The 23656-nt window shown below is 41.8% G+C and overlaps 1 protein-coding gene across 2 annotated transcripts; it reads left to right on the forward strand.

Moving 5' to 3' along the window:
* The first annotated feature begins 16026 nt into the window (after positions 1–16026).
* POLA2 (DNA polymerase alpha 2) lies at positions 16027–21491 on the forward strand. 2 transcript variants are annotated; one of them, XM_086483640.1, is made up of 16 exons: positions 16027–16185; positions 16408–16483; positions 17840–17971; positions 18048–18459; positions 18557–18652; positions 18736–18815; positions 18915–18990; positions 19069–19251; positions 19332–19436; positions 19527–19622; positions 19726–19818; positions 19892–19933; positions 20015–20056; positions 20231–20358; positions 20446–20572; positions 20738–21491. In XM_086483640.1, the coding sequence occupies exons 1-16, from the start codon at positions 16113–16115 to the stop codon at positions 20915–20917; spliced, it is 1941 nt and encodes a 646-aa protein (XP_086339766.1). In that variant the 5' UTR covers positions 16027–16112; the 3' UTR covers positions 20918–21491. The 2 variants fall into 2 exon arrangements, with proteins under 2 accessions (XP_086339766.1, XP_086339765.1); XM_086483639.1 differs by lacking the exons at positions 16027–16185; positions 16408–16483 and having other exon boundaries at positions 17840–17976.
* Positions 21492–23656: the final 2165 nt, after the last annotated feature.

Below are 23656 nucleotides of genomic sequence, written 5' to 3' on the forward strand. Positions count from 1 at the left end.
CAAATTGTCTAGACATTGTGCTGCAAAGTGACCATATTTTCCATATATGTAATAAATAAAATCATGTTTGATAAATTAGTCCTACCACCATCTGACCAAAAAAAAGATTGATACCTACTCTACCAGTCGTACTGCTGGTACTTACCCCGATCGCCACATTTTCAAATATCTTCTCCTTTTTTGAATTGGTCAATGCTATCATGGATACATATTTTTCCTCCTCAAAATGATGAATTCTAATCTTGCAATTATTCCATAGGTTCCCAAAAGCTCTACAATAGGTACATTGGCAATACTCATCAGACCTTGTTCTTTGTATTTACATTTTGTACACCAGGTCTCTACTTTCCCCGCTAGAGGTCTAATTCTAATGATCTTAGAGATTTGTTTGGAGAGCTCTTTAATTTTTCTACTCCACGTTCCCACTTGTCGATGTGTCCTCTGACTCCTTATCATATTGAGAACTGGAGCTAGTCAACAACTCTTCAGTTGAAGATTCACACAAATTGGAACTTTGCTTTCCTTGTCGTTGGCCTTTCTCCTTCTTGGCCTATTGTTCCAATTTTAGAGCTCTTTGCACCAGATCATTAAACTTTCTAGCTGGTGTTGGTGCCTCCCATTCTTTGAGTTTCTTACTTTTGAAGCCACTTAAGATCCAAGTCCGCATGCGCTTTTTTTATGGCGGCTCGTTCAACTCACTACAAGAGGTTGTGTGCACTTGTGACGTTTTTAGCGACGGAAATACATTGGGTTTTTATACTTTCCGACGTCGCTAAGACCGTCGCTAATAGCATCAATACAGGAACGCCGCTATGAGCATTGCTATAACCGTCGCTATATAGCAACGGCTATAGCGACGCTTACAGGCTACCTATAGCAACGCTTATAACGACGTTGTAGAGCCTTATATAGCTACGCCCGAGAGTTAAAAAAATTGGTGGTGGCAGGGCATTCGGCGGCAAGGGCATTGAATGCCCTGCCACCCATCAACCATATTGAATGTTTCAATAATAGAGTAAACCTAAATGAATCCAAGATAAGCCCAGATTCACCTTTGAAAGAAAGTGCAAGCTTAGGTATAGACCCAAAGTAGTCACCCACAAGACAATATAACCATTAACTCCATCATCCATAGTATTGCCTGCAGAATAAAGATACAAAACTGTCAAAAGTAAATTGATGAAAGTAAAGCAATGACAATTGTACACATCATAGGCAAAATCACTTGATTGTTCAACTTTGCAAATATAATAGTTACAACACCATTGTCATTATTGAGAAAATATACATGGTTTTCCAATAGTTACAAAAAGACGTATACATGTCATCTCATGATACATGTGCTATGACAAAAGGAAACTAATGCTATCTAGCTACGGCTAGACTGACGTCGTCTAATCAAACGTCTCATCGCGTCCAAGCGACATATCTATCGAATTCTGTAAAAAAAAAAAACAATAAGACAACTTTCTGTAAGTATAAACATATAATTTACAAAATAATACAGCATCAGGGTGTTTAAGCCCTTCCTGCTTGCGTACTCGTGCTCGTACGGTGTGGGGTCACGTCCTGTCATCGACCATTGTTCGAAACATACAAAGAATCCATTATGGTAGAATTTAAAAGTACAAATAGATGTAACTACCAAACGTAAAGAGCAATGCGAAAACACTTACAAAATCGGCCTCGAATGATGTCCACCCGCTGCTCCCCAAGTGGTGCGAGCTCCCTGCTTCTACTCGCGCTTTGGATGCCTCCTTTTGTTGCTTCCACTTGTTAGGATTCTCGCATACTGCTTGCTTCGCATTCTTCCAATCTTTTTTGGCCAGCCAATCTGGTTTGTTCCACCTGTGCTTTATTGCTTTTTGCACTTCAGAATGCTTGTGCTTGTAGTATTCGCACATTCGAACCTTCATCAGGTCTTGATTGAAGCGGTCATCCCGTGTTGACACGAGAAACTTGTCATGCAGCATGCTGATGACTCTGTCTTTTAATACACTTGGTACTTCACTCTAGGTGTTTAGTATGTAGGGTCTAAACACCTGAGAGCAAAGACCGCGCATGCGCGAGATCACCTTCTTGCCTTCATCATCCAAGATGATGCCGCCGCTGAAGTCGACGGAGTAAGGCAAGCCCTCTCGCTTGTGACGCGTGAACCTAGGTGTCCCGGCAGGGGTCTCTAGCAGCGTGTCAATGGGGGTACGAACGTCAGGTGTCACGGTTGGGGTGACTCCAGGAGGAGGAGGTAGTGGTGTGTAGCCAGGAATGGCCGTCAGCCACGCAAAACCTGGCGTAGATGGCGATGTTGTGGCTGGTGTGGGGGCGGGCAAAGAAGAGGAAGGTAAAGAGCCTCATCGAACACGAGGTGGTGTCGAGGCATCAATGGCGGCATCCCCACAACAACCGCCACCGCTACCACTAGAGCATCGGTGCCTAGATGAGTGTGAAGATCGTCTTGTCGACACCGAAGCTTCGGAGCGCGTTGAATGCTCCGAAATAGAGGGAGACGTTGAAGGAGTAGAACAACGTGATGGTGCTCCAAAGCAATGATGATCCTCATACCGCTGCCTCTGCCGGGGTGACAAAGAAGAAAAAAACTCATCATCATCCATACCTGCATTAAACACACGAACATTTAATCTTAATATTGAATGGAGAAGAAAACATGGACAAGTAGAGAGAGAGAGAGAGAGGGGACTCATAAAGAGGGAGGGATTCCTGTGTAGAGAGATTCCTGTGAATTTCTTGTGAATTTGTCTCCCGTGTGCATTCTACATATCTTGTAAAAGCACTGCACTCCCGGTGCGATGGAGACTGAGGCTGCAATCGCGAAGAACGTGATCCATCTCTGCTCATAGATATTGTTGTTCGCCCCTCCACTAGATCTAGTTGATCGGATGAAAGAGACGCTAAGAAGCACTACTGATCCGTCTCTACTCATATATGCTACTTGCCCCTCCACTATATCTAGTTAATCGGATGAAAGAGACGCTAAGAAGCACAATAGCATGCAGAGGATCTACAAAATGAAACGGAGGACATCTGCCTAAACGGAGAGCTCTATATAGATATAGGGAGTTATTTTGAGCTATGCGAGGATGAGAGAGAGACCTCTTAAAGCCATAAACATTGTATTTGAACAATTTTCCTCCGTTTTATAATATATATTGTATTTGAACAATTTTCCTCCGTTTTATAATATATATTGTATTCACGTGGCTATACTTGAGAAATTTAAATTATGTTTAATCATCATTGCATCCACTCCAGGTATGTATGCTCCAAGTATGTTCTCACAAGCAGGGACACTCCTCGTCGAGCACTGCGCCTTCTAGTGCGATGGAGACTGAGGCTGCAATCGCGAAGGAGATGATCTGTCTCTACTCATAGATGATGCTCGCCTCTCCACTAGATCTAATTGATCGGATGAAAGAGAGTAGCAGCTTGATGCTCGTCTGGCACCACCTCAGCGACTTCTGGCTGAGCATCTTCTCCAATCTTCTCCATTGATGCTGCTGTGACTGGCACATGGTAGCCCTCATACGTCCGTGCACTACGAGGGGCTACCTCTATGACGTACCAGTTTGATGCAGACTTTGTAGGATGAAATATCACCTGCCAGAGCCACATAACTTATATGAGAGCTTCCAAACACATAACTTCTAAAATTGGATAGCTTCCAAGCACATAACTTACTTGTTCACAATGCTTGGGTAGTACGAAAGTGTCTCTTAGGTCGGTCCATTTTCTAGTTGAATCCACTTCAAGGAAACCGGACTCTCCTCTGCGCACAGTAGCGTTGTGACCCTCCATGTTTATCTTGAAGCATTGCACATCGAACAAGTCGACAAAAAATCCTCTATAATCGATCCTCAAAATCTCTTGAAGCGTGCCGAAGTAGGTGAGTTCCGCCACCACAAGATTTGCATCAGAGGACCATTGTTGACTAGACTGTTCAAATTTTGCCATGATTCCACAATCTTGAGTAAAACGCATTTTGTCGATTCGTTCCACCCTAAAATGTTGACCTTTACACCATGTTGTTGTGTATGACTTATACTAGAACCAACAAGATTATGAGTGGCCGTTCAAACATCTAGAAAGTCACTAGTCGTACGTTGCAAACTTACCTTGGTCGCGCAACCCCGAGAGTACTCCCACTCCTCCTCAGTCATTTCTTCACTTCACATTTGTGCACTTTTCAATTGGTTGTGCAACCATCTTAAGCTCATGAATGTTGGTAGGCTCTCCAGACCCGCCAAATAATGCATCGGTGGTCGTCTTCCCCGTCTCCACTCGATCTGTGCCCTTTGTCGCTCTTGCTTTGCATCCTCGTATTGTGAAATCCACTTTTGCATGACTGGATTGTGAAGCATGCAAAATTGATTGATTTTAGCCTCTAGATCTTCCATCATCTTCTTCTCGACATCGAGATTGCACATGACAATCCCAGATATGCGCTCATCATCTATGGTTCTCCATAGTGTGTCCCGGGCTTTATCAAATCTATCTAGCCACTCTCCAATGTAAACTAGGGACTCTGATACCGGCCAACCCTCTGCCATGCTACCCTCCGGACGTGCCTTCTGACGCACATATCCCTTAAGCGTTTTCATGAAACGTTCTAAAAAGAACATCCATCTAGAATGTACTATGCCAGCTATTTCCACCTCATCAACTATGTGAACAAGAAGATGCACCTGAATGGTTAGCATGATAGTAGGAAAGTGTTTCTCAAACATGCACACAACCTCCGCAGCATTTAGTTTGGCGAATGGTATGGAGTCTACATTGATCTCCTTTTGTGAGATCCATTGCACTAACTTCGCAAGTTTGTAGATTGTGTTACGGACGTCAGAAGACAAACATCCCTCAATGGCCACCGGTAAAATAAACTGCAAAATACGTCTAGCAATGATATTAAAGTCCACACACGAATTTATTACACAATTCCCACTATGATATATTCCACTCCAAACATACTTGACACATATTATGCCAGTCGTGTGACTTCAACACGGTAAGCTTTCCTTCTTTAGTGAAACACGTTCGGAGCGAGTGCATTACGCCAGTGGGGGTCCACACAGATCGAATGGTCTCTTTTACTTTGCGTTCTTGGGCTCGTGTGAAAATCCATGGTGCTTTAGGGAGTTTTATTGATCCATCGAATGCTGTCTGCGGCCAATATTGCTCCATATGATCCACATTTCTAAGGTCAATCCTAGCTCCCAAAGTATCTTTCTTACCGGTCAGATGGTCCCATAGCAGATTACCCACATTCTTGAATATGTGCATTGGATCGAGCAAGTGATTGATCATGAGTCGGGACCAATATGGTAACTCGTACCATAGAGCAAGTCTCTTCATCCCTGGGGGCAAACCGTCATCACACATCTCCTTCTGCTCTAACCATGCTTGTGCAGACATCCTCGGTGGCTCTCTTCCCAAAAAGCCGTCGCGTAACACATGATTCTCTGGAAGATACACTTGATGACCTTCATAGATTTGCTTCTTCAATGAGGGCGCCCAACGTGCATTCAGTCTAGGTCCACATGTGACACATGCTCTGTATCCGCTTGTTTGAAGCCCTGCATGTATACACATGACAATAGATAATCTTGAGAAAAACCAAGATTTACAGTGTTTGAGTTTGAGTGTAAATCACCTTAGCATTCTGTTAGTCCGGGATAATCATGCGTGGTCCACATTAAAATGCCTCTAATCAAAGCATTCCGTCGACCTGTGTGTCGGCTCATATCCACCACTTCTATGCCAATCCACAATTGTTGTAGCTCTTGCAATAGTGGACAAAGATACACATCCATATTCTTCACTTTATACCGCCCTGGCACAATCAAGCTTACCCACAGGTGCCCTTCTTGGTAGTCAACCACGGAGGAATGTTGTAGTTGACGATGACAACGGCCATACACTGTAAGATGTTGATCTTTGACCAAATGGATTTACGCCATCCATAGCCAGGCCTAGGCGCAAATTGAGCTTCCCTGGCAAAATCCTACCATGTTTCGTCTATATGTTTCCAGGTTGCGCAATCTGCAAGAATCTGTAGCACACTATCCAAAGATTTATTCTCCTCATGCCATGATGCTAGGGCGGCCATGGGACTTACATTCGAAGAAATGCTTGATGCGAGGAAGCAAAGGAAAATGTCGCAAAACCTTTTGTGGAATTATTGTTCTGTGGAGATCTACTCAATATCTCTCGGAATCACATTTCGGACACTTCTCCATGTCTATGTATTCCCCTCTTAAAAGAATGCATTCGTTAGCGTGAATCGAATTGTAATCCTTCCCTAAGTTTTGCAAGATCTTTCTTGCTTCCTCTCTAGAATCTGGCATCACATTATCAGCTGGCAGTATGTGCTCTTCGAGCAATCTACACAACGAAAAAAATACGGTACACTTGTGTAAGTAATCTATCAGATCATTATACATTTAGATTTTTTATTAAAGTAAACACATTGTAATAGATCACCTGAAAAGTGTTGTGACGCTAGTGTCACTCCATCCAAACTTTGCATGCATGTTGAGAAGAACAAGGAGCGCCTTTAATTTAGACATACATGCTCCATCATACAATGGCGTATCGGCTTCACTCTTCATATCATCATAGATAATCCTTTCTGAATCCATGATCGTCTCGATCATTTCATCGGGCTCGGGCTCAAACATTGCCTCGTTGGGAATGTGGTATGCATGATCATCCTCCAAGCTGTCAGAGGCTACATCTTGTGGCCTCACGTATGCTGCTTGACCAAAGCGCCTGCGAACACGTCTATTGGGTTGCAAGATTGCTGCCTGTTGGTCAGCGTCAGAGTCTGACGAGTTATAATTGGCAACAACTTGATCTATAATAGATGGATCGAACTCACCAAATTCGTGAACGTGCTGCAAAGAAACGTGTCTTGTCCGTCGTACAGCATGCTTGCATTGATTACAAGATCCTTGTTGAGAGATAGGTGTTTTGGTTGGACGACCCCACATCCTCGTCACTACTCATAATGAAGGTAAAAACCTTATAACATGGATATAAATTTAATCTTCTATTGGCATCCTCCGTCTTCTCTCTCTCTCTCTCTCTCTCTCTCTCTCTCTCTCTCTCTCTCTCTCTCTCTCTCTCTCTATTCACATTGTAAACTACCTCACATTCTCTAGTCATGTCCAATCCCCGCACACCTCGATCTAGAAGTGCACAGAGATCAGAACCACCGGGTTATAATCTCGTCTTTATTGGTCAATGCCTATATTTATGGATACGAGAAATTTACACACCTACGTCTACATGATAGTGCATGTAGTGGACAAAACCCCTGTGCCTCTTCTCTAGCTGTAGCAATTCACAACATCTTAACATCTCTTCACAGTAGATCTTTGTTCGAGGGATTAATTAGCACATTACATGTTGGCCTCCAATATGAGTATCATGCCGTTGAAAGCTTTCTAACTTAAGGTCGCATCCATAGAGAGAAAGAGAGGGGTCACCGTTCGTCTAACTCTAATTTTTTTAACGTAATCACGAAGGTAGACTCTAATATAAAAACTCAATCCAAAATCTAATCTTAAATCTAACCTAATTGAACATGTGGTGATTCACGGCTAATTGAAAATGGTTAGTGTGTGAGTTAATAGGTGTCAGATTTTGATTGAAATATACATATTGTTGTGTAACTAGTGTTTGCTCTTTGGGCAAAGCGCGCCTTCATTGACATGCACTAAAATCTAACCTAAATCTAATCTAATCTTAAATCGAACATAAATCTAGATCTAATCTAATTTTAAATTCAAAATAAACCTAAATCTAATCTAGTCTTAAATCTAACAGAAACCTAAATGTAATTTAACTTAAATCTAAATTTAATATAGTTAATCTTAAATCTAGTCTTAATTTTGAATCTAAATCTAATCTAATATTAAACTCAACATATACCTAAATCTAATCCAATTTTAGATCTTAAACCTAAATGTAATCTAACTTAAATCTAACATAGCTAGCTAATCTTTAATACTGTCCTAATTTTAAATCTAACATAATCTTAATGTAACGTAAATCTATATCTAACTTAATCTTAAACTCAACATAAACATAAATCTAAATGTAATCTAACCTAATTTAATTTAAATCTCAACCTAATCTCTCTTTTTGTTTTCACCCCTTACCTCTCTCTTTCGTCTTCTCGCCCTCTCTCTCTCTCTCTCTCTCTCTCTCTCAAAGACACATTGTGTGTGTGTGTAAGAGAGAGAGGGAGAGAGAGAAAGAGGGAAAGGAAACATGAGAGAGAGGAGACGGAAGGAGCATACCTGGCTCTCCTTCCTCTCCTCATGTATGTGTGTGTGTGTGTGGGGGGGGGGGGGGGGGGGGGGGGGGGGGGGGGAAGAAAGAGAGAGAGAGAGAGGGCGAGCGCGGGTTACCTCTTTGCTTGAGGGACGAAAACTCAGATCTTAGATTTGAGTTTTCGGGCGCTCTCGGTTTATTTTTTACCCCTGTCGGCGTCGCTATATGCATTGCTATGTAACAAATAAAATAGCGACGTGATAGCGACGCCGTGGATTTTTACTTTTGAGTGTCGCACTGTGAGCATCGCTAATGTGAAGTACCTCTTGTAGTGACTGCCTCGTTTCCACTTTAGTCTTCTCCACGTAACTCTTGACTAAAAGCTTTCCTTGTCAAATCTTGTCCAACTCACAAAGAATATCCTCATCCCCTTGATTCTCATTGTATTCGAGCAAGAAGGCCTTCAGTAGCTTTTTGTATGTCCTGAGCTTATAGGCTCGGTAATGGTAGTACCATTTTCGTTCTGCATCCTTCAGAGTTTGTGGAAAGTATTTTGTCCAATCATCAGATCAACAAAACTGCTCAAAAGCCTAAATATGAACATTTGGGTCATCTCTTCGACCACATTTGAAAGTAGAAAATACAATTGACAGATCACTGGACCTCTCTCCATGTATGGATTTTGCATGATGATCTGACTTCATTTCCCAATGTGTGGAAAATGGAGTCAGATCACTAGACCTCTCTTCATGTATGGACTTTGCATGATGATCCGAGTCCATTTCTTGATGTTTAGGTTTATCACTATGATTTGGTTTTCTCTCTCGATGTGTGTGCTTGTCATGATTGTGAGTGTCTACCTCCCATCTCTAATTCTAGTCATCATTAGTCTCTATGTCTGTATCAACTTCTTTTCCTTGACTTTGCTTGTCGATGTCAGTGTCAATCTGCATCGTTGGAATCTATACTATATATAATTGAGCTTAAAATTTTCAAGGAAGGAGAGCGCATCCATGTGTCACTCTCTCCTTCGTTACAAGAAACTTAGGAAACATTTGGTTTGAAATGTAAAAGTGAAGGGTAAGTCACACTGTCACATGTCATTTGGTTGGAAATGTAAAAGTGAAAAGTAAGTAGCAAGTACTAAGTACTGTGATGGCAGAAAATGAAAAAACTTAGTTTTGACTTTTCAATTCTATCAAAAAGTCACAATACTTAGTACTATATATATATATATATATATATAAAATTTAAACTCTTTAGCAAGGTCATGGAGTTTCACTCCAACCTTCAATTTTGAAGGGTGATTACTTTTGTTTTTGTAAAGGGTGGCTCTACTTCGCAGCTTGGGAAAATAACGAGCAACGAGATGTGCCATGCTTCGATAAGTTGGTCCGCCTCAAACGTGCGTGCGCGTGTGTGTGTGTGTGAGTGAGAGTGAGTGAGAGAGAGAGACGTCTTCGTTATTTGCTGCAGCTGTGTGTGTGTGTGTAAGAGAGAGAGAGAGAGAGAGAGCCAATCCCATTCAATCCTGTTAAGGAGTGTATGTGTCTACTTCTGTTTGGAAGAGAGAGAGAGAGAGCGCCATTGATTGGCCTTGGCGCTTGACAGAGAATGCCCCCCACCCGGCCGTCCCCTCACCAATGAACACAACCCACCACTTACTTCATGTACAACTTCTTAAATGTTGCCGCAACAAGCCTCATGTAGTCTCCTCTATCAACACCCCCGGGGACTGCCAACAGCTGATCCGCCACGAGCCCCACCCCCTTATACAACATCAATCCTCTGCTGGCCAGGATGCAAAGACTCTGGATCCAATACATGTCCCACTCGCCACAAGCGCTTGCTGAGCCACATACTCCTCTATCACTGCGTGTTTGCCACCCTTGATCCCGACGACCTCATTTTTTGCATGCGGCTCTCCACACCATGAGAGAGAGAGAGAGAGTCCGACATCCGTCTCCACACTTTCTTCATCTTTTTTCGGCCAGTCAGCGGCGGACGCTACAATATTGAGAGCTCCAACATGACCATCCAGGCTTTTTAGCTTTCCCAACTTTTCACATCTTGAACTCCTAACATAGGCAAGAAAAAAGGGGTTCTGCATGGGGACATGTGGCATTTCCTGCTGCTACAATTCTCATGGCAACGGTCGTGCAAGACGGGTCTTCGATTCAAGGTTGGAAAAATGTGTCTCAGCTTAATATATAGTTGTTTTCAATTTCAAAAATGCCAGTTGAGGGAAAGGGAAAAGGGAGAAATTCTACCCCAAAATAGAGAAAAATAGTGTGAAAACCTGCAAAATAAACCTAATTTTCCTCTTGGAAAATTAAAGGAAAGCAATTTTGTATCTTTGAAAAAATGATTTTTCCACAACACTTATGTGATTTCATTCGAGGATGATCATTGCCATCCAAGGGTATTGGCCTTGGTCTTGGAGTTAGCAATCCTTTGCTCATTTGGATCCTCCTTGGTGTTGCATACCTAATGTGGGACCTTTGGATCCCCCTAGAAATGATGACTCCGGTCCCTTATTGTAGGGTTGCCTCCATGTCATTTTGCTTATATTTAGAGCCTGGTCACTTTGGAACGGCTAAATAGCCTTCTAGCTTTGTTTGCAAGTCAAGAAAACCGGTTGCTTCAAAGATAAATGCTTGATTTAACTGAGTTATGAGACAGATCTTGAGCAGGTTCCTGCTAACCGAGAGGGCCTCAAAAGTCAACCATGTGAAAGGCTATGCCCATTTGGAGGCTCTTAACTACAATGATTAGATAGGTAGAAAGAGAAGAGCTGGCTCATGATCAAGCAGAAAGCAGGCTCGCTGGTACACGCAACCGTGCTCTTAGCCTCTCACATGCTTCATTTTAATACTACAAACAAGACATGCACAAAGAGAGAGAGAGAGAGAGAGAGAGAGAGAGAGAGAGAGAGAGAGAGAGAGATTTTTCTTCCTACTGACGTGGTTTGAGACACGTTAATCTTGAGACCGACTAATCTCGACTCTCAGCTATTAAGTGTAGGCAAACCTTATCCAATCCAAACATTGTTGGCAACAAGTTGTCATGTTGCATAGCAAGTTAGAAGAGAGAGAGAGAGAGAGAGAGAGAGAGAGAGAGAGAGAGAGAGAGAGGAGGAGGAGGAGGAGGAGGAGGAGAAGAAGAAGATCACAAGAGACCTAAAAATTTAAGCAGATGAACGTTGATTCTTGAACTCAAGCGCTTGCAGGCTCACATACTTATACAAGGAGAGGGGGACATAACTTTTAATATCATAGAAACAATCACAATGACCTCAAATGTTAACGAGAGAGAGAGAGAGAGAGAGAGAGAGAGAGAGAGAGAGAGAGAGAGAGAGATCATCCTTAAAGGTCAGATTGACCTATGGGATCGAGTACAACATGTAACATGCTTGAAGACTATGGATATAAGGGTGGTCACTGGCAAGTTGAATCCATGAGGTGGCTAGGAGAGAAAGGTATGTAGACCATGGTATAGGCTAAAATGTGGGTAAAGCAAGTTTGATGTGATCAAAAGCTGAGCACTCATGTAGGGTATGATGATCGCACTCTCAAATTGTTAAGGGATATAATTCGCATACAAAAAGAGACTCTCCTCCATGTAGTGCCTCAATGCTCTGTCTCACATTTAAGGGAGTGGGAGAGCTAAGCCAAATGGCTACTATGGTATAGAATATGGGTAAGGGCAAGCATGTGAATGGTTGAATACAGTCTACTCTCTCAAAGAAGAACAAACATGTGTGTATGTGTGTGTGTGTGTGTGTGTGTGTATTTTGCAGCACGCCCTTTCTTTTAGCATGATGCCCAAAAACTCTTGCAAAGAGAAACGATTGAGTGAACTTTTCTACTTTCATTGCCCTCACATTTCAAGATGCCAATGGTGCCCAAATGTACACAAACAAACAATATGCCTTATATTACTAGCCTGCTTATGGTCAATTGCAAGAGACCTCAACATCCATGTGACGAGTCTTGGTAGATGCAAGTGTACATGCTAGCTAGATTGAGTTCAATCCAACCTGTAAATTTTGAAATTTACTTACATATAGAGACAAAGTTGCTATAGCCATTCAATTACTCCCAGGTCACACACCCATCATGAATACTGCCTTTGAGAAGCAAACGACACATTGCTCACCAAATCAGTTGTGCATACCAATGGCAAAGTTTCTTCTACTACTATGTGGTGTAATGTTGGCATGTTGGGTCATGGCTGGTACATGCATTCTAAGTGCCAACAAATAACAGTTGATGACAGTGATACCCCAAATGCAAGACCAAAACTACACGAGAGAAGCATGGGAGAGCTGCTATCATGACCAATCCTTGATTGGTAAGGATGGTGAGAGGGGATGCTAATGCATCTAAAGATCGTCGTTCAATGCAAACACTATATCCAAAGAAGGATACCAGCTCTCTATTAGTCTATTTAGAGGGCCACTACCACTCATCAGGGTCCCGTATCAATTGTGTGAGAGGACGTCTCTAGCCTAATCGCAAATTTGTTGCCTCCTTAGAGAGAAACATAGGATGTTAAGACAATACATCATGTGTGAGAGGACGTCTCTAGCCTAATCGCAAATTTGTTGCCTCCTTAGAGAGAAACATAGGATGTTAAGACAATACATCATGTGAAGGGATCCCATTACTTAATTCATTCCCAAGAGACCCCAACCTGACCTAATCATTCTTGAACTCAAAACACACACACACACACACACACACACACATAGATAGAGAGAAGGAGGGGGGAGGGACAAACTTGCCATGATTGGGAGGAGTATGTTGGAGCTTGGCATGACCAACTAGAAGGATATTTGTCCTCGGTCAATCCACAAGAATGTGGAGAGTAACTACACTTCATTAGTTGTTCAATCTTACACTCGAAAAGGTAGACATAGTGTTGATCCAAAAGATAGATTTGTGCTTGGTTGAAGTGAATGTGGAGGGCAATTAGACCTTGTGTGTTGTCATACATTGTCATCTAGAAAGTAGTTATAGTGGTGGTTGATGCACAAGTGTATTAAAAAGTTATAAAAGCTCACATGAGAATCATAGGCATTTTCCCACATTTTCTCTCCCTATGAAGGGAAGGAGAACAATGGTTGTTTCAATTAACGCACATGTAGCCACGGCAACGCGCGGGTCACATACTAGTCAATTTTTATTTTGGATTTCCCTTTCCCAACTGAATGATGAGAACTATTTGATTGAGAGCATCTTTCAACTCTCTAAATATCATCTTTTGGCATGCATTGAGTGTTCAAAGATTTGTCTTTTCTCACCATCTTCTATACCTGGATTTCATTTGTTTCTTTGCCCTGAGAGGGCAGTTGCTCATCATCATACCCTTGTTCTGATTCCTTTGCCACTGTACTAATGTGATCTTGATTTTCTATAAACATTGTGGCAGCTCTTTGTCCTCGTGTTAAGCATCGTACATGCATTGTGAATGATTGACTGACTGTGAATTCTAACTCGGAGATTGGTTCCGATCAAGAGCTTTAACTCGCCATAGTAATCACCAAAATGGAATAACCTAGATTGCTTTGACAACTATTCCAAAGTTAGATTCAAAGTAATTGACCAAGTTATGACTCCAAATTACCAGATGAAAGATTCAGACTTTAGATGACCAGATTGGAAATTCAGACTTTATATGAAAAATAAAATTGAAAGGAAATAGACTTTAGATTGTGAGACAACTAGAACTATAATCACATTTAGAATGTGCTTTAAAGTACAAGAGTGCAAAGAATAGAGCTCTAGAATGATTAATCTAGAAAGTACAAATGGTACAATACTCAACAATGAATGCTCCTAAGCTCTATGAAATACAAAGAAACAAGAGTCTTGGAGTCTAGTGCCTCGACTCACAAGGGTCAAGAGCTTAAAAAATGGGATTAGTGGGTTGTATTTATAGGTATCCGAGTCTTGACCCGTTGCACAACCGCACATGATCAGGTAATTGACGGTAACTCTGCCATGTAACTCAAAGAGCATCTACATCAACTCTAGTGCAAGGCATCTCCAATAGCTGATTCCCACCTTCTACATCATGGAATATAATTCTCTCAACATAAAAGAATCACACTGAAGAAACTGCAACAATATTGTGGGTCATATGCACTATTGGATTAGTGGGCATAAACCTTGGACTGATCATTTGAGAGTCTTTTGGTTGTGAAGTCTTTGTGCATGTTCCAAAAGAGAGTTTTTGGAATATTTGAACCAAAGTTGCAAAAGTGTATATTTTGGTATGGAGAGAAGTGGGTGCGATGGGATATATGGTTTGCGGGATCTATTCTTTCATAAGACAATATATAGTAGCGATGCCACAATCAATGAGAAGAAAATGCACAAGCTCCCTCCTCAAGTGGTTGAGATGAGGAAGGTTACTTTCAGAATGTTACATCACCAGTTTTCGTGCAAAGATAACAGGTTATTGATGTACCCCATGCTGAAGAATCTGTGCAAAGTTCCGCTCTAAGTAGCTCTCACTTTGTAGTAGCAATTCATTGTTGAAATAAACCACTCCCCCTCGACTTTTACGGAGACACAAAAATGCTTTGGTGTGTAAATGGTTCCACAAGTCACACCCATCCTACCTTGGATCCTCTTCCTTGTCGAGTCTTGTCCTTTGCCTCTATAACCGAGTCCATATGTACAACTTTTTTCAAGAGAGGTTGCCCTCATCCCTTCATGCTAAACCAACCAAACGAACCTTGTAGAAATGCATTTAATCATTTGCTTTGCTAGTTGCAAGAGGACATTCCTTCAAGCTATGCACTAATGTCCCCTAGATGCTTTCATCTTTCCCCTGGATCCAATAAAACAACAAGAGAGGTTGCCCTCATCCCTTCATGCTAAACCAACCAAATGAACCTTGTAGAAATGCATTTAATCATTTGCTTTGCTAGTTGCAAGAGGACATTCCTTCAAGCTATGCACTAATGTCCCCTAGATGCTTTCATCTTTCCCCTCCAATTAGAGTTTAATCTACCTACAAGGGCTTCCTCAAATTCTTAGACCTTGTTTGGATGTTCTCTTTTTGGCATGTACAAAAGGCCTTGGAGGAGAAGGGAGATCTACCATAAAACTATTGATTTCTCGCTAGCTTGGGATGTTTAATGGCCCCATGTGAGGCATTCAAAGCTACACCTTTTTAGGAAGCCCACGTGAGCCTTCACCGTGTTTTCATGGCATGCCTTGTGATTTATCACTTGTTTTGCAAGGAGGCTAAGTGTCAACGTTGGTTAATTCCAATGGGCCAATCACAATTACCATGACAATTTTATTATTGCATTGTTATCCTGTTTTTATTGAATCTAGCAAGGACATGCATATCTGTCTCACACGCACAACACTTCCTTCGAAGTGGGCATTGATGAGGATAGATGGAAGCGGGTCTTGAAACCTCAACTTTGACACTATAACTCAAGAGCCATCTGGATGCGGGTTTTGAAACCTCAACCTTGAAACTATAACTCGAGCCATTTGGATGCGGGTTTTGAAACCTCAACCTTGACAATACAACTGAAGAATCGGCCCTAGGATAAACTACCACCATCTAAACATCCTGAGCTCAAAATTTATGGCATGCATAGGTTTTCATATTGACCTCCACTACGTAAACGTCCGGAGTTTAAAACTCGTTCGGCCACTCAACATTTCCCCTTGCAAATTTCCCGCCAAGACGAGGATCTGTAGTTTGTCACCTCCATCGCAGCTCGCACTTTCAGCCAAAACTCCCGAAGCTGCACCAGTCCCTTCTCACTCTTTGTTCTTGTCGTCATAGCCATGGAGCAGGAGCTCGTTGATGAATTTGCAGCCAATAGCTTTGTTCTAGAAGACCAAGAAGTTACTAAGCAATGTAAGGGCATCCTTGTCTTCTCTCAATTTCTCGAGTCCGTCTTGTCTTGTTGTATGCCCGGTTTGCCCGAGCATGCATGTACTGATTCTGTGGATATGGTTGGCAAGCCTGGCTGGCAGTTGATGGGCCTAATTTGTTTATGTGCTTTTGTTAAACGGGCTCGAGTTGGTGGTTTATATCACCGCACTTGTCCCTGCTTATGTTTTGCACTTGTCCATGCAGGTACTTCCTTATGTGCTAGCTTTGCTCTCAAACCTGCGGAGCTCGTTTCCTACTGGGAGCTCTTCTATCTTAATTCGTAAGTCATTCTTGTCCCGAAATTTTCTGCCAACATCCATGTAGATGTGCTTTAATTTTAGCAAGAATCTTTAATCGTGATGTAAGGACCCCACTCCATTTTGATGCCCTTCAAATCTCCACTACTGAGGAGGGTTGAATGCAGCTTGTGCAGAGCTTGCATGTCTTGTCAAAGTCTCACTGCGCTTTGAGTCCATTCAGAATTTTTGACATTGAGGAGAACTGGCTGTTTGTGATGCAACAGCCCACAACTAATTTCCTGGCTCTCTTGTCAAGGCAGGGGCAGCAGACTCTGGTTTTCTTGCAAGAGGTTGTCTTTTAGGAAAAAGGCTCTGCTGCTGATGGGAGGCATGAATTCACAGGGGCATAAGTTTGAGTGCGTTTGTGCACATCTACCTGCTTGCATTCTTTGTTTCTTAAAAACTGAGTCTGTGAGATCAACACCTATCTGACTTCTGAGTGTCACAGTGTCACTAGTCAAGAGTTTGTTTAAATTAACAATGGCAATGACCGGAGGAGCAGTTGGCAACAAATTTGATGCAAACTTTAACCCTTCATTGAACACGAAGACGCTTGTTATGTTAAATCAGAAGGCATCCTCAGAAAGTGGTTCAAGTTTAGAGGAAATCTATCTAGGGTCACATGTATCAAATATATAGAAAATTGTCATGCTACTAGCATCCCAACAAGCTGTATATCAGCTGTAATGTATTGATCCCTGAATTTGTGTGTCAAATGCTGTTATACATTGACTCAGCTTTATCATGGTGCGTGTTTACTTTGTTGAGATCTGGCTATCCTAAGGTATATCCTTGGCTAGCAGTTGAAACAGTTCAATAGCGTGGTTCAGTTAATGGATTGTAGATCTTAGAGAAACGTCATTGTTGTTCTTGTTTGCCTGATGTGGGAAGAATGGCCTTTTATGAGCTTATGCTGACAGTAACTTACCAGTGATTGCTCTCGTAACAAGGGATATTTCTAGAGCATCTCATGAAGTGGTATCTCTAGGTTGTAGAACATTAGAGAGGCTGTTTTTGCATGTGTACACCATAATTCCAAGCAGGAAATTACTGGGCAACAACATTGAGAGCTGTTAGTTTACCTGCATTGGTAAGATAACAGGAGTTGTAGTTGGTCAAATCGACTTCAAGACAGGAAAGTACAGGTTGACAGTCCTGTTGTTCTTTATGCGTTTTGGCTGGCTGAGGCCTGATGATACAAGCCTGCAGAGAAAAGTTGCATGCTTGTGACCACATGTTATCAGAAATTAGTGAATGTATTGGCGATAGTGCATGAGTGTTCGGTCCTGTTGTTAGATGTGCTTCAAGGATGTATCTTTTTCTTTTGCTTGATCCAGGAGGCTGGAGGGAGGCAGGGTTCTAGGCTCTCAGCTGGATTACTTCCGCCAGTTCATACAAAAAGAACAACGAGAGGCCTTCCGACGAAAGCAAACGGACTTTCATTTTTATTCACAGGACGACGTTGACATGTGCGGTAGATCTCCAAACAACAATCATGTATTTGTACAACTTATTCAGATGGTGCCTTAACTTGTGGCATTTCAGGCTATTAGCTTCTGAAACGGGTGAGGATGAAGACAATCAATTTCCTCCAGCTAAGACTCCCACTAAGACCCTGCAAGATATGTCGAAGTCTTTTGTGACCCAAATGGATATTGATGATGGATCAATGGGTCCAAAAACCCCAGGTTCAGTGAACATGCCATCATTAAAGTCTAAGAGTCGGCTCGAGAATGGCAGCCCTGCTACACCTTTCAGCCAAAGGTCCACCAAACTCAAGGTTCAGTTTGTTTTGAACAAAGACCTTCCAGATATGATCACGGATGAACCAACAGAAATGGCATCTGAAGATGACGTTGTGAGAAGGCTGCGTCCTGTTGAATATACAAACTTGCAAGTCTCAAATGTGGGATTGAAACTGGGAACGCGGTTCATGTTTGACCGCACGGAGGAAAAGGTATCTTCCTGAGATGCAACCCTGCACATAAAACACATAAGATGTATACCTATTGTTATGCAATTCTTGACAATATTTGTCATTGTGCTGCAAAAAGTTCAATGTCCTGGAGAAGAGGATCAAGAACTATGCAGAGATTCTTGCAGACAGAGAGGGATTGGCAGTGGATAATCAAGTATCTGTGGCATCACAGGTAGGGCACCACTAGTGCCTTTTGGATTTCTCTGATATAATACTGAGGTATCTTAATCTGAGATACCTTCATCACTATTGCAGGAGCGCACCTTTGTGGTAGGGATGGTGTGTTGTGACGGAGAGGGCCACCTGAATGACAAGTCGGTGCTTCTTCAAGGAAGGTAATAATTTCAAGCGGATAAATTGTCAGCATTTCTCATACTCCAGCTACTGACAAAGCAGATATTCGTTGTGATTGTGTTTTCTTCGTAAGCTTTCAGTGTGGAGTACTCTAGCGGGCATAGAGTACGCCTTGATCTTAACATGCTGGAAAGATTCTCTCTCTTTCCTGGTCAGGTTAGAGAGTTGTACTGCTAGTGCTTCCTAAGTAATAAAGATTTTATGAAGGCATAATGACGGACCCTTGTATGATAGGTCATTGGAGTTGATGGTCACAATCCTAGTGGTCATTGTTTGGTGGCCTCTCGAATAGTGGATTCAATCCCAATGTCTGTCAAAGATGATTTACTGGAATCTCAGGCGCCCCAAGCCAAGCGACAGGTGCTTGATGATAGTGGTCCATTGGCCGTACCCAAAGCATCCAAGGCTCTGTCAATGGTATGCAGATCATGGTTCTCTTCATTTTCTTTGCATTCAGCTCGTGAGTGTCACTCTTCTTCTGCATACCTGATGAGCAGGTAATTGCAGCGGGGCCTTTTACCACAAGTGATAATCTTGCATATGAGCCCCTTGTGGAACTTCTTGACTTTGCACGCAAGAAGCAACCTAATCTCTTAGTCCTGGTCTGAACTGTTTCTTTTTCTAGCACTTTACAAACTGATTAAGAAAGGAAACACGTGCAAAGCAAACCAGCCCAATGCTTTTTTCAACAGATGGGGCCGTTTGTCGACTCTGAGCATCCTCAAGTTAAGCAGGGTGCTGTTGATAGAACATTTCAGGAGATATTTGTGGAAGAAGTGGGATCAAGGGTAAGGTTTCTTGATTTTCCCTAAGAAAGGTTGGTTTTTTAAAGCTCCATTTTGAACAAATATAGACAAATGTTGTTTATCTCATTGTATGTTTCTTTCCTAGATAGAAGAATACTGTGAAGAAATGGGAAGTGGAGCCAGAGTGGTCTTAGTGCCATCTGTGCGAGATTGTCACCATGATTTTGTGTTTCCTCAGGTAGGGTATGGATGAAGTAGGGCTTTCCGTATTTGAGAGTGTTGAGTCTAACTTGTGCAACTTGAACCTGCAGTCACCATTTGTAGTTCCAGGATTAAAAGACCCAGAGCATCAGGCAAGTATCCGGTCATCAAATTGTTTGTTGCAGAAATTATTGGAACTTGTCATGTCTTACCAAATTCTTTAATTGGCTTAGATCACCTTATTGGGTAATCCTGGAGTCTTCTCATTGAACGAGGTAAGTCACAGCTTAGTTCTTGTGTGCATGCTAAGGGGCCGTTTGTATTTGCTGACTACGTGAATAACCAGTATCAGATCCTTGACGTGCATGATCGATTCATGATGAAAAATGTCCCAGTACTAGAGGCTTTTTCTATGATGGTTGAGTAGTGCCATCTACCGTTGAATGCAGCTTGCAATTGGATGCTGTACAGTAGATGTGTTACGGCACTTGAGCAGCGAAGAAGCTTCTTGGGTTCCTGCTGGTACTTCGAGCGACAGACTGGGAAGGATAGCTTCTCACATAATTGGTCAGCGAAGGTGAGAATTCATCCCATCATTTTGCTTTTTTGACGATAGTCTCAGGATCATGCTTTATTGTGTATTTCATTTTGATTGGATGGACAGCTTTTATCCACTGTATCCGGCACCGGCTGGTGTGCCTCTTGATCTTTCAAGGTCTCCTGAAGCTTTGCAGCTGCCCCAACAGTTGGATGTGCTTGTCACACCTTCAGACCTCTCTCCCTTTGTGAAAGTAAGTGCCTCACCTGCAGACCTCTCTCCTTTGTGAAACTAGTGGTATACTAAGATACCAAATTTCCATACATGCTATGATGGTAGTTATTTCACATGCTTTCTTCTCTACAAATGCTGTGTAACAAAAGCCCGTGCGCGTCTCACATTTCCATTACCATGGCAGACACTATCTCAACCCGTGAGAGAATCTCAAGCAGGGTTGACGACTCTATGCATTAACCCTGGCAGGCTTGCCAAAGGCATGTATGGTGGCACTTTTACAGAAATGCTTGCAAATCCAATGCTCAATGACCGGAAGGAGCAGTGGCCCAACAATGCAAAAGTTTCAATTATTAGACTATAGTGATGCTGAATCAAGTGCACTACGTCCTTAGCAACCTCAGCAGCGACTCGGAATCAACTACTCAACATTCATGACAAGTTAAAGCAATTGGCCAACTGGATTGACACTGAATCAATGGCTCAGCGTGGTCAATGACGCACAAAAGAGCAAAGTGTGCCATACTTGATCTGGCATATCAACCTCTTACTTTTGATGGTGTTGGCTCTTGTAGAGCTTGAAAGCTTGGAGCCATATCAAGCTTGGAGTCTTACCTTAGTTGCAACTTGGAGAGTGTTCAGCTGGTAAGATAATGTGTAATCTTATGGATTAGTCCCGCTGAATGTCTTCAAGACCTACTTAGTCACAAATAGTCAAAGGAAATTGTTTCAGAACATGGTTGTGTGTGTGTGTGAGAGAGAGAGAGAGAGATTGAGAGATTGAGAGATTTTAACGTCATAGAGGGAGAGAGATCTTGTCTCTGTTCTACTATAGTTCAAGTAGTAGTGCACTATGCTATGGTGTGGGGTTAGCAGTATGAAACTAGTCATGCTTGGTTAGCCTTGTTCATTTGTTTATTTGCTTGGTGATCAAGGAGGTTGCAATAAGATCTGGAGTAACACTTGTATCATATTAATTTTGTTTTTTTTTTCAGGAAGTGTTTTGTTTGGTGTGTGTCTGTGTGTGTGGCAATAGTCTGTGCTAAAGATCGAGTGTGTGCACTTTGTTTATACGTGATCAATCGTTTGATAGTACGTAATCTAGTGTCGGCCAGGCTGAATGTTTTTGATCCAACCAAGGAAATCTCATTGAAACAACCAATTGAAAATTCTTGTAATGGCTTAAAAGTATGCCTAATTTTTTCGACCACATGCTTATTGGTGCATCTCTGATTAAAGGTAAGTGCAATGTTGAATGGATTATTCTGTTGCCTATATTGAATGCTCATAAAAAATATTTTTCATCCAACTTTTCAAGCTCATTTGTAAAACTTTGTGTTGAGCATGAAGAGATGTTTTAGGGAAAATAAAATTACTTGCATTTTTTCTTTTTGTAATATGTAGGGATGCCAATTGTAATGTCATAATGATTTCTATGATGTCCAAAAGTAGCTTTATTGGAACTGGAGTGAGATTTCCTTAACCAAGTTGCATTTGATTGTGTTTCATTTTAGTTGACGATCATTTTGTTGTATTTTCTCAAATTACTCAGAATGCACTAGAGTTTGCAACATATACATTATGTAAAAGCTCAAAAAAACAATAAAATCGATTGTTCATTTTGTTGGAATGGTAGAAACAAAAGGCACTGCTCACGATAGTAATTTTCTATATTTCTTTTTTTTCTTATAACTCATGAAGCGTATAATTTGTGCTTGTTCCTTTTTTTTTTTGGGATGGTTTTATCGGAGATATCATACAATGCCAACAAATCTCCAAGGCATACACTTGCAAGCTTCGAGGCCTCTCTACGTACAATGGGGATGGAGTCCATAAAAAAATATATACGCTATTTTTTGGCAACCATTCTAAGTTTTTGCTATCAATGTCGATGATGCGGAAGCATAGAGCAAAGGGAAAAATACACAAGAGAGAGAAAGAGAGATTCTATTGAACCAAACAACCGGGCAATGAAATAGATGATCATACACTCATGGCTGAGTGTTCCTTATATTCCTTATATACTAGCCTTGGCAAATTGCCCTACACAAAGCTTTGACAAAATACGTAAAATAAATATTGGGATCACATTAGGCCATCCACTTACTTTCCTCTTTGCAACTTGCATTGGACATATGGAGGAAGACCATGTCGATAAAAAAGCTACCATGGACACCCCAACACGGGCCAAGATACTAGATACACCTCGATTATACTACCACCAACTATTTCACTCTCTTTGTAGTTCGCATTGGACATATAGAGGAAGACCAACTAGATGAAAAAGCTACCATGGACACCCCAACACGGGCCAAGATACTAGATTCACTTCGATTATGCTACCATCAACTATTTACCTTAGAAAAATACATCTTGAGCACGAGTTGTCTCACAAAAAATTGAACTGTAAACCATACCATGTAGAAGAATCCCGATTCATGGACAATGAGCACATCACCTCCAAACTTTTCTAGACAATGAATTTTGAACCACATCCTGTTTATAATATGGCCAACAACAATGAATTTGTGCACATATTTGTAGTGTTTTGTATATGTCGCGTTGGTTCCTTGCAAGATGCATGTGCCTTGAACTTTGACGCATGGGTTCAAACACAGATAACTTGAACTCCAACACATGGGTCCAAATCATTTGGAGGGAGCACTATTTGCTCTTCTTTGCCACTCATAAGCCTCTCCTTGGCTCAATCTAGTTACGGCAACGATCACCTCACTAGAAATTTGGCATTCTGGCCACTATGGCTGCCACCATGTGTACATACTGATCTCCTCTGTAAGTTTTTTCATCACTACTATCTCTGTCAAGCTTCCCTTTGCCTTTGTCCTTTTCTCAGCTCTTGCGTTTGCTTTTGACTTCACACTCTAGAGCCAAACAAATCATCTTCATCTCCCTTGAGAAATTTAACTCTGTCAAGATAGCTAATTGAGTACTAGCCTTGTCTTCCTCGTCAAGCTTACCTTGAACTTTGTTCTTTTGTGAGATTAGAACCTTGCCTTGGGTGTTAGAACTCCGAGGCAAATGGGTTTCCAAATCCCTTGAGAACTTAGTACTTGCCGAGGCCACTAACTGAGTATTAGCCAAT

This window comes from Adiantum capillus-veneris, chromosome 15 (assembly GCF_014529385.1).
Source record: "Adiantum capillus-veneris isolate H3 chromosome 15, ASM1452938v2, whole genome shotgun sequence".
In the NCBI taxonomy this organism is placed as follows: domain Eukaryota; kingdom Viridiplantae; phylum Streptophyta; class Polypodiopsida; order Polypodiales; family Pteridaceae; genus Adiantum; species Adiantum capillus-veneris.